General features: G+C 46.3%; 1 protein-coding gene across 1 annotated transcript; it reads left to right on the top strand.

Annotated features, from left to right (window-relative positions):
- The first annotated feature begins 3,704 nt into the window (after positions 1-3,704).
- CNGA4 (cyclic nucleotide gated channel subunit alpha 4) lies at positions 3,705-8,799 on the top strand. Its single transcript, XM_090267688.1, has 6 exons — positions 3,705-3,766; positions 3,901-4,002; positions 4,206-4,312; positions 4,630-5,275; positions 6,037-6,386; positions 8,202-8,799. Exons 1-6 carry the CDS (start codon positions 3,705-3,707, stop codon positions 8,660-8,662), a joined length of 1,728 nt encoding a protein of 575 aa, XP_090123814.1. The 3' UTR covers positions 8,663-8,799.
- The last annotated feature ends 3,064 nt before the right edge of the window (positions 8,800-11,863 follow it).

Genomic DNA, 11,863 nt, shown 5'->3' with positions numbered 1-11,863 from the left:
GAGGACTCCGTCGTGTCACAGGGGAAGACCTCCGGGGAGGTGGAGGCCCACGGGCTAGAGGCGGAGTTTGGGAAGGAAATGTTGAACCTGAAAGCAGAAGGAGGGATCTAAGAAGGGACGCGACTTTAAGAACCCGGGAAAAACCAGAGAGCGGAAGGTTAAGAGAGAAATAGGGCAGTAAGAGACTAGCACGAAGGGAAAGGGCCATGGGTCTTAGGCGGTGCTTGGAGTGGAAGGGTGGGCATAGAGGGGGCGGGGCTATCACGAAAGGTTAGATCTGAGTGGAGGTATCAGTAGGTGGGCGGGGCCTGTGGAAAAGCGGGGCCCTAGAGAAGGCTACTGCTAATGTTTAGGTCAGCTTTGCTCCAACTGTGCGCATGGCTTGGGTAGTAGCTGGGCTGTGACCTTTCCTCTTAGCTAGTCAACACCAGCTTCCCCGTGATCCCTTGGGCACTGGCTTACTCAGTCACTCAGGATCGCGGAATAAACACCTGCATGTCAGGAGGAACTTCAGATCGATTAATACCGGCCTAGGCCCTCCAGCACTTCAGTCCTTTAACCAGATAATTGCAACATAATGTAGTAAGTGCCATAGAGGAAGAGCACCTAGCATGATTTTTGTGCAGAGGCTGAGGGGAAAAAAAAGGCGCAGGGCGAAGGGCTTGGGAAGCCTTCCAGGAGTCTTGTGAAACAAGCCAGAGTAAAATAAACTGAGATAAATGTTTCAGATGAGGTCTGTAGTTTAGTTGAAAGTATTGTATCAATGTGAATTCCTTGGTTTTGATCATTGTACTCTAGTTAGATAAGATGATTACAGGAACGTGGGTAAGGAGTTTACAAGAACTTTCTGTACCGTTTTTGTAACTTTTCTGTAACCCTAAAATTGGTTGAAAATAAAAAGTATATTAAAAGAAATGGAAGTTTCAATTCAAAGTATCAGCACATACCTAGGCAAGGAAGAATGGACATGTCAGGGGTGCTCTGGGAATTACAATCAATAACAGCATGTCTGGAGCCTAGGGAACATGTAAAGGAAAGACTGAGATGAAGCTGAAGAAGATACAGACAGAGATCAGGTACTAGAGAGCTTTATAGGCCATGTTAAGGAGTTTAGATTTTATCCTTGGTATAATAGGAACTGTAAAAGAATTTTATTAATGGTCAGATTGGTAATGTCAAAATTAGAGTAGTAAGGATGCAGAGAAATGGACATTAGGACATTAAAAGGTAAGTCACCAGGACTTGATGATTGGATGAATATGAATGGAAAATAAAAGGAAGGACTAAAAACTGGTACTTAATTTATATAAATTTAAACACAGCCTAAACAAAATTGTGGTATTAGAAATCAGTATAGTGATTACTCTTGGAAAAGCATTGACTGGAAGTAGCGTGGGGCTCTTGATATGAGTGCTGGTTCACGTTTGTGAAATTCATCAAACTGTATATTTAGGAAATGTGTACTTTTCTATATGTTTATTCATTCTGATTATTATCCTGTGTAACAAACCATCACAAACTCAGTGGTGTAAAACAATGGCCATTTTGTTATACCCAGATATTCTGGGAATTCAAACAAGACACAGCAGGAATGGCATGTCTGTGCCATGGTATCTAGAAAGCTCAAACTCCAAGGGGTGAATTGAAGCTAGTGACTGGAACCATCTGGAGGCTTCTTCATTCACATGCCTGATACCTAGGCTGGGACAACTCTAAGGCTGAGCTCGGTTTGGACTATCAAACAAAGTACAGACACATGACTGCTCCTTGTGGCTTGCACCTCTCACAAGCAGGCAGCTAGTTTCCAAGAGGAGTCATCCTGAAAGGGAGCTTCCAAACGTTCCAAAAGAACAAGGATTTGTGACTGTTTTTCAAAACCACCAAAATGTCATATAATAATAACAAATAGTGGTGCTAGGTGTTCTTTCTGAAAGTCCAGAGATAGGGATTATAAGAGAAAAAGGCGATGAAAGAAGATAATAAGCTCAGTTATAGATCCAGTGAATGGGAGGTGACTGTGGGACATCCAGCAGGGACATCCAGTGAGCAGTTAATGGTATAGATAGGTCTGCAGCTAAGAGAGAGTTCTTGGAAGTCATTAGGTGGTAAAGGAAATCCTATGGGTGACAGAGATTAGCTTGAGAGAGTTGGGAGGGTGGAAAAAGGCCTAGGACAGATTCCTAAAAAACACCAACACAAGAAATGGCAGAGAGGCTTGTGGGAGAAACTAAGAAGAAATAAAACCAAGAAATTATGCTGTCACAGAAGCCACGGGAAAAGAGGATTTCAAAAAAACTAAAAATGATGGGGATTATAGATGTTTCTTCCAAGAAATACTTCAAAAACGCAAATCTGATCACATTACTAAACTGTAGAGGACACTTCACAGGTTCCCCGTTGCCTTTAGATAAAATCCTAGGTTTATAATGGGCCTCACAAAGCCCTCCCTAAGCTATCCTCTGTTCACCATTCAGCCTCATCCCTCACTACTAGCCCCTCAAGTTTTCTACAAAAACCAACTGATGTTTCCTCAGTCACTCACGCTTTTTGAAGTCTCTGTGCCTTTGCACACTCTGCACTTTGCTTCTAGTGTTCTTCATCCTTCCATCTCTATACCTAACTCCTATTTATTCTGCAGCACCCAGTTTCAGTTCGGAACCTCCCTATGTACTGTAATAGCCCTCTGAGAACCCACCTAATAGAGTAACCATCAGAGAGACAGATGCATAATTACCTACCTACCCAACTATTTCCCCTACCAGACTGAGTTTCTAGAAGGTAAGGAGTGTTTCTCATTCATCATTTATGCCCAATACTTAGTATAATATTGGTCTGACGCATATTAGGTGTTCTCATTATGACTTGTTGACTGAAAAAGATGATAATAGTGAAAGAGACATCAAGTTGAGGGAGAAGTTTTAGGTGTTTGTTTGTTTGTTTGTTTTGGTATGGGAGACAATTTAAGCATATTCACAGAAAGGGAAATGAAAGAGTTGGAGGATCTAGAACACACATGAAATAGCTGCTGGGGTCTGGTACTAGAGGTAACAAAAAAGGGATGGGGCAAAACACCACAGGATGGCCCCTATCACACTCGTCCAGCAGGAATTAGGTAAGGTGGGTCTGGCTGTAAGATAGGGTACATACAGAAAATGAAAACAGAGCTCACATCTGGTGTGACAGGCATTTGTCCCTGGAGACTAATTCAGTATCTAACACAAATGAGCCATTCAGTAAATAGTTGTTAAATAAACAAATAATGAGGCCCAAACAAGGAACTTGCACAAAGTAAAGGAGAACGGATGCCTGAGTCTACACTGTCACCAAGGTCTTCTGACTAGAAGTCTCCTATGTAATCCAGCTTGCTGGAATGGGGTAGGTAGAGACAAGGCCCAACCTTATCTCTATGGTATGCACCCCCACCTTCTCCAGGGACCTCATTAGAGATGTTTAGCTAAGGAGGTGTAAACCCAGGCCCTGGGAGACAGGGCAGGACTCTGGAGCCACACTGCCTCCACCCCTTCAGTAGAGCTGGCCCTGGTTGTGTTGCTAAGAGCTTCACAAGCTGAAGACAGAGGAGTCGCAGCTGGACACTAAGGGCTGCCTCTTCCAGGTAGGCAGGCAGACACTAGCCCCCACCTTCTGAAGCTGCCTATCAGCAGAGGCCCTGGATATCTCACACCCAGGCACCAGGCTGCAGAACCATGAGCCAGGACAACAAAGTGAAGACGACAGAATCCAGCCCCCCTGCCCCATCCAAAGCCAGGTGAGAGATCTTGGTCTACTGTGTCAGATCTGTCTGCCTCACTAGATGGAGTCTGATTCCTCTTGGTGTCTTCAGTTACAACCTCAACACTGAATGGTGAATAAACGAAACACGAGTTCCCCTCTTGCCCACAGGAAAACGCTGCCTGTCCTGGACCCATCTGGGGATTATTACTACTGGTGGCTGAACACAATGGTTTTCCCAGTAATGTATAACCTCATCATCATCGTGTGCAGGTTTGGCCAGACGCAGAAAGCTGAAAGAAGGGCTTTAGCAGAGAGGAGGGAAAAAGAGTGAGGGGCAGGTGAGGGGCGGGGCCTCGAGGAGGGGCGGGGCCTAAGCGAGGGCCCAGTGGGAAGTGCTCAGTGGCTTGGGGAAACCACCTCATAACACACACAAAGGGTGCCCTAAGCCAATCCTTTCTGTCTCCACCACGCAGAGTCTGCTTTCCCGACTTGCAGCATGGTTATTTGGTGGCCTGGTTAGTGCTGGACTACACGAGTGACCTGCTGTACCTCCTGGACATCGTGGTGCACTTCCACACCGGTCAGTGAGTCCCAGGATTGACCCTTTGTTCCAAGTTCCCTTCCTAAAGAGATCCTCTTAGTACCAAGAAAGTAATCCCCTTCTTATAGCACTTTCACATTCCTCTATGCATGACAATATCCCTTATCCATACCAGAAACCCTGGAGCAGGAATATAGCTGCCCCACCTTCCCCTGTGTCTGTCTCCCTGTCCTACCCTGGCCTGCCCACCCTCGCCCTTATTACTAGAAAAAGCCAGTGCCCAGACTCACCCCCCATACCTGACCCCATCACAGCATACACCTGACCCTATGCCCTCCTTCTCTTTCTCCCACCAGGATTCTTGGAACAGGGCATCCTGGTGGTGGACAAGGGTAGGATTTCAAGTCGCTACATTCGCACCTGGCGCTTTTGCTTAGACCTGGCTTCCCTGGTGCCCACAGATGTTGCTTACGTGCAGCTGGGCCCACACTCACCCACACTAAGGCTGAACCGCTTTCTGCGTGTACCCCGCCTCTTTGAAGCCTTTGACCGCACTGAGACCCGCACAGCTTACCCTAATGCTTTTCGCATCGCCAAGCTGATGCTCTACATTTTTGTGGTTATCCACTGGAACAGCTGTCTCTACTTTGCCCTGTCCCAATACCTGGGCTTTGGGCGTGACGGCTGGGTGTACCCAGACCCTGCACAACCTGGCTTTGAACGCCTAAGGCGCCAGTACCTCTATAGCTTTTACTTCTCCACACTGATCCTGACTACCGTGGGCGATACACCGCTGCCAGAGCGGGAGGAGGAGTACCTCTTCATGGTGGGCGACTTCCTGCTGGCCGTCATGGGTTTCGCCACCATCATGGGTAGCATGAGTTCTGTTATCTATAACATGAACACTGCAGATGCAGCTTTCTACCCTGACCATGCTCTGGTGAAGAAGTACATGAAGCTGCAGCACGTCAACCGCCGGCTGGAGCGGCGAGTTATTGACTGGTGAGGATGCTGGGGATCCAAACCAGGACAGGGAGAGGTGTACTGGATAAAATCAGAGGCAGGTTCTTAAATGTCTGGCGGGCCAGGAAGGCAATCAGGATGTGGCATTCACTGGGGTTTCTAGGGCAATGGTTGGGAGGATACCTCATTGGGTGGGACTTGGAAAAGGATGTCATCCACTAACTGGATCTGGACTTGGGGGGCGGCAGTGTCAGACTAATGAACGGAATTTATGTACAAGGAAAGACAAGCTAGGTAATGGAAACTGCCACTGCCTGGTATGGCTCAGAAGGCCCTGGAAGACATAAGGGAGAAGAGCAATAGCCCCCTGGGGATCGTTGACTATGTCATGGTAGTCCACACTGTGGGCTGAGCAACAGGGAGTGTCACCAACTAAAGCAAAAGATTCTAGAGAAGATGCGGCTTGGTGATTGAACTGTTTATCAGTTGGATGGTACAAGATGTCAGTGATTGGTGGGTGGGGTAGAAACTGACAGGAGGTAAAGTGTGTCTTATTCATTGTATGCTGGTGGGTGCTTCCAGGCCCTGGGTGAGGGAGAAAAGGTCAAAACATACCTGTGACCAACAAAGGAGATTGTGGACTGAAGATAATCGTGGATAAATTGTCAAGTATTCCCATGGCCCCTGTGAGATCTCAGTGTAGTTTGGCTCTTGGTTGAAGCTGAACTGATCCCTGAAGGAAGGGATGGAGGGTGGCACATAGGAGGCTAGTGAGAAATTGGTGCTTCCCTTGTCTCCAGGTACCAGCACCTGAGGATCAACAAGAAGATGACCAATGAGGTGGCCATCTTACAGCACTTGCCAGAGCGGTTGCGAGCAGAAGTGGCTGTGTCTGTGCACCTGTCTACTTTGAGCCGGGTGCAGATCTTCCAGAACTGTGAGGCCAGCCTGCTGGAGGAGCTGGTACTGAAGCTGCAGCCCCAGACCTACTCACCAGGCGAATATGTCTGCCGCAAGGGGGACATTGGCCGAGAGATGTACATCATCCGTGAGGGTCAGCTGGCTGTGGTGGCAGATGATGGTGTCACACAGTATGCTGTGCTTGGTGCAGGGCTTTACTTCGGGGAGATCAGCATCATCAACATCAAAGGTGGGCACCCCAGCATTTGTTTTTGGGACAGGGATAGGGAAAGAAGATGAGAATAGAAGAACCCAGTCCTGAAACCAGGTAATACTTCAGAGCCTGCAGATTAAGGACATGTGGTCTTTGCTTGAATTACTAGAGGGCTCAGGACAGAATTAGGACATAGAGCGTCTATTCCCTGAGGAGAAGCTGAGCCAAGATCAGTGAGTATAGTGGGTCCTTGGAAGAGGGAGTACACCTACTCTGTGGATGTTGACCTCAGGCACCAACGACCAGTGGAAAGCAGCAAAGATAAGGATAATAACACTAATAGTACTTATTGCATGCTTACTACATGCCCTGTTTAAAGCACATGTACCAACTCATTAAATTATCATAGCAACTCTAAGGTAGGTATAATTATCTGCATTTTAAAGGTAAGGAAGTTAGAGCAGAGAGATTAAGGAACTTGTCCAAGGTCACACAGGTAATAAGTGCACATATTTGGGGTCAGTACAAGGAACAACTTTCTCACAGCTAAATAAAAAAGAAGAAATTTCCCCCCCTTTTTTTACTTTATTTTTATTTATTTTTATTACAGATGTCCCCATTTTCTGTCCCTTTGCCCACCCTCCCCCTCCCCACCCTTGTCCCCCTTCTTTTTGGCCATCACCAACCACACTATTTTCTGTATCTATGGGATTAGTCAAAGAAATTCCCACTTATTGAATATCAACCCCAGCCAGGGCCACATACTGTACATTGCCTCATTTATTCCTCTCATCAGCCTGTGCAGTAGGAGTTGTTATGCCTAATCACAGGCAGACTCTGACACCATGGGAGATGGGAGATAGAAGATGGAAGTTTGGAGAACCTGAAAAGGGAGTGAGCACTGTCACTGACTGAAGCCAGATGCTGTCTCAGCCTGGGGATCCCATTTTTCAGTTGCCCAGAAGGCCTCATGTCTGTCCTCTGAAGGCCCCCTCAAGCACTGCATCCTGTATGCAGTCACTTCCTTTTTTTGGCCTCACCTATCCAATAGGGATGATATTAAAAACCCAAAAAGTCATTTGTGAGGATTAAATGAGTTATATTGGTTAGGCACCCAGAGTAATGCCTGCATTTAGCTCTCTTGCCTCTTCTAGCTCTGCAACTTTGCATTATTTGGCCTAACCTATTTTCCCATCCACCCACCCCCCACCAGTATCTTCCAATGCTAATGATGCCACCACAGCTCTCTTGCTTAGAACATTTCAGTAGTTTCCCACTGCCCTCACCATAAGGTCTGAATGCCTCATCATGACTTACAAGACCTGGCATGAACTGGCTGTCCCTTCCTCTTTCCACTGTCCTCACACCCTGCTCTTCGGCACTCTGGGCTGCTTTCTGTTTTCTGCTCCAACCTATCTCTTTCCTACCTCTATCTCTCTATTCATGTTCCTCCCTCTGTGTAGCTCCAACCGCCCCTTCCCTTGTTAGCTCCCCTTCAATCAGGCATCACTTCTTCCAGGATTCCCTAAATTCGCTGCCTTACAGTTAGGGGCTCTTTGCCTGTCTTCCCACAGAACCAGATGCATATGTCCACACTGCACCAGCTATACTGTTATGCAACTATCCAATTAAATGTCTGTCTCTTCTAGACTGTGACTTCTTGGAAGCAGGTCACTAATACCCTCCCAGCACAGGGTTTAGTCCCCAGTAAATTAATGAGTGAAAGAATTACTGGAACAGAAAGAGAGGCTCAGAAGTACAAATATGGGGGTAGGGGTCCTTGTTCAGGAGTGAAATGTCCCCTCACACTCACCCTAATTATCCTCCCATCTGTCTGCCAATGTGCCACAGGGAATATGTCTGGGAACCGCCGCACAGCCAACATCAAGAGTCTAGGTTATTCGGACCTGTTTTGCCTGAGCAAGGAAGACCTTAGGGAAGTGTTGAGCGAGTATCCACAGGCCCAGGCTGTCATGGAGGAAAAGGGCCGTGATATTCTGCTCAAAATGAACAAGCTGGACGTAAATGCCGAGGCAGCTGAGATTGCCCTACAGGAGGCCACAGAGTCCCGGTTGCAAGGCCTCGACCAACAACTGGATGACCTACAGACCAAGTTCGCTCGCCTCCTGGCTGAGCTGGAGTCCAGCGCACTCAAGATAGCTTATCGCATCGAACGGCTGGAGTGGCAGACTCGAGAGTGGCCAATGCCTGAGGAACTGGCTGAGGCTGATGATGAAGGCGAGCCTGAGAAGGACACTTTTAAGGATGGGGAGGGCAGGGCTGGCCAGGAGGGACTTCCAGGCCCAGAGTGATCCTAGCCTATCCCTAGGATCCCCACCTCCGAGTGATTTGAGCTATAGGAAAGCTTGCCTGCAGAAACTTTGCCATCCTTTCTGCTAGGCTACAGAGGTGGGAGTGAACTGGATTCCAGATGCCCACCTGGAGATGCAGGAGTATAGCACACATTCACCAACACACACACACACACACACTACAGTTACACACACATACACTGGCCCCAGGACTGTGCATTCCATATAATATGCTCTGGAGTTCCCATTCTCAGAGCATGCATGTTTTCTCACAAACATAGATATGTTTTATACCCACATGATATATATATGTATTCAGCCATGCACCTCAAAAACACACATATACTGAGAACCATACACCAATAGACACACAAATGCCCACCACAGGTGTGCACACACTTGTAAATACACAAAAGCACACCCAGAGCCCTCTTGTTCCAAGATATCCTTTGAATGCCCCCCACAGGGGGTCACAAGTGTACCCTGCAAGTTACACTTGAATAAAGTTATTTGCCTCTTCACTAAGCATTTACAGGACTGATGGGAAAAGGCTATTGGCTTTAATAGTGGGCAAGATGACTTCTCTCTGAATTCCAAGTCACAGGGGTGAGGGGAACAGGCTGTAGCTTGTGGGTTGGATTCAAAGGGGGCGGGGTACCTGTTGGATTGAGAATCAGTACTGAGCCAAGGCGAAGCAGGCTTATACACCACATTGCTGTAGTGTGTACATGTTTCCATAGGGATATTCACATACATGCACTGACCACTATATCTCATAGCAGCGTGTATATCCTCAATCTTGTGAGCTTTGTGGGATTTGATCTAGCTTAGTGGGCCAGAGCACATATTTCTGCTCCTTCTTCCTTCCTCTGACCCTGCCCTGGAGCTTGGCATCAGGGCTACCCTGCATTCAGGACTGATTCCAAGGAGAGACTAGTTCCCAGTACTATTCACCTGACCCTCTTATCATGCCAGTTGTTGGAGCTGGCATTGATGTTGGCAGATATACACGCCTAATTCTCTATACAGTGTTCCGACACATAGAGTAAAGAATAGAGACTAGATAGAGTGGAATATCATGGTTTGGGGATAACTGGAGATGAATGTTTGGAGGGTTTTGTCGTATTTGGAAGATCTGCAGGTTTGGGGCAGAGAAGGTGTTGTGGGGTCTGTGGGGAGGAGTCTGAGGTCATCTTTGAATCACATTCACCCTAGTCACAACCTGAGCTCCTCTAGGGCCTGGCCAGTCTTTGTGTCTGACCTGTGCCAGTTGGTATTTTCACATCTGCCTGGGACTTAATTTATCAATATGCCTGAGTAATGACACAGAGTGGTCAATGCCATTGAATGAAGAATTTATTACTTACAGTTCCCATGAGGAGTGGGCACATTGCACCATTCAGGACCACACAGGGAAGAGCCAAGTTTGATCAGGAGACAGGAGGAGTGAGGGGAAATCATGGGCAAAACACCTTTATTACTACAACAGTGAAGGTGCTAGGTGGGAATATCTCCTATTAGGCAGAAAGCAATGCACAGATTGTGGGGGTTGTGGTTGGAGGGTTCATAATATGATTTTCAAGCACTTGTAAAAGCTGAACTAGGGAGGAGATGTAAACCACTTTGGCCATTCGTTTGGCCCATGATTTTAAGATACCAAATTATCGACTACCAAATATCAAGAATGATTATTACAGGGGGTACAAGAGGGTGTAGAGTGGAGTACTCAGTGCTGGGAGAGCAGGATGTGTGGAGAGCATCAGCTGATGTGTGGTCCTGGGGACAGCTCCCAGAGATGTTGGTGTCTTCAAAGCTGACCAACCCTTTGGATATGATGGATGCAGGTGACACAGATGTATTTGGACATGAAGGACTCAGAACAACACTTTCTCAAATAGTCATAAACCCTGAGGCTCTGACTAAAGTCAAGGTGTCAGAAGAGCTGATGAGAGGCATTGCACATTAAATTATTTAAAAATATGTGGTTATTTTGTGATATCTTTCTCACAAAATATGAGCTCCATAGGGCTGGCACTGAGTCTGTCTTGTCCATCTATGGATCCTCAGGGCCAAAATTGTTACTGGCACATGGTAGTTACCCAAGTATACATTTGGCAACCAAAAAGAGGAGAGTTGAAGTGTATAGAAACCCAATGTTGGAGAAAGATTTTGTCAATTTCTTAAGAGGTTTTCCTACCATCTCAGCCCTCAATTCACATTGAGCTAGAATGGGGTGGGTATGTTACGAAGGTCATTTTGGTGGTGAATTTAGGGAGCTGAGAATAAGCTTTCACTGACATACTATAATGTGCACACCTGTCCTCTGCATTCACCAATGCTGCTGCCTCAGAGCAGTGCTCCCTAGGTAGAGTGCCAGCTTGAATAAGATGCATTATCAGCATAACCCCCATTGACTGTCCAATATAAATTCCTCAGAGACTTTTGCAAGACACTAAGTTGCTGGGAAAACAGAATGGAAAGAAAGCCACAAAACACAAATAAAATTAAATCCTCCATAGGTTGGTGATTAAAAGCTTTGATGAGAATTGTTGATTTAGAGAATCAAGAAAATGACCAAATTTTTACATACTAATATGGAATCACTCATAACTGCTATACATACATTATCTCATTTGGTTCTTTGAAAAATATTAGGAAATTTAAATTATTATTATGCCCATTTTTCCATATAAGAAAACTGAAGCCCATAGAGCAATTAAAAATATTACATAACAATTTGTCGTCGAGCCATTTTATTCTAGGTCCTGGTCTAAGTGCATTGTCTCAATCCTTACAATTATATGAGAAAAATGCTACTATTACCCCATTTTTAAATGAAAGCACAGCTCGGGGTGTTTAAATACCTTCCCCAGTATCACAGGGATTTTAAAATGCCTTGGGATGAAATGTAGGTCTGTTTTGCTGTCTCTTTTAGGAAGATAAGGAAAAGGATTGCTTCAGCTGGAGGCCAGGGCAGGCAAGCTGTCTTCCTTTTTGAGAATGACTGTTATAGACAGTAACCAGTGGTAACCAGGGAGAAGGAGCCAGTCAAGCAGAGCAAAATTTGTGAATCACCAGCAAGCCTGCCCAGTGTGCTGCAGGGTGACCTCAGGGCTGCAGCCAAAGACAAGGGAACACCCACTGTTCTAGAGAAAAGCTGCCAGTTCCTGCTCTCCTGACTGCATTCACGCAGTTGTGGGA

The sequence above is a fragment of the Furipterus horrens genome, unplaced genomic scaffold (assembly GCF_987537825.1).
Source record: "Furipterus horrens unplaced genomic scaffold, mFurHor1.1.pri manual_scaffold_2, whole genome shotgun sequence".
Taxonomy (NCBI): domain Eukaryota; kingdom Metazoa; phylum Chordata; class Mammalia; order Chiroptera; family Furipteridae; genus Furipterus; species Furipterus horrens.
The sequence above is the reverse complement of the archived record's forward strand: the minus strand, read 5'-3'. Positions and strand labels throughout refer to the sequence as shown.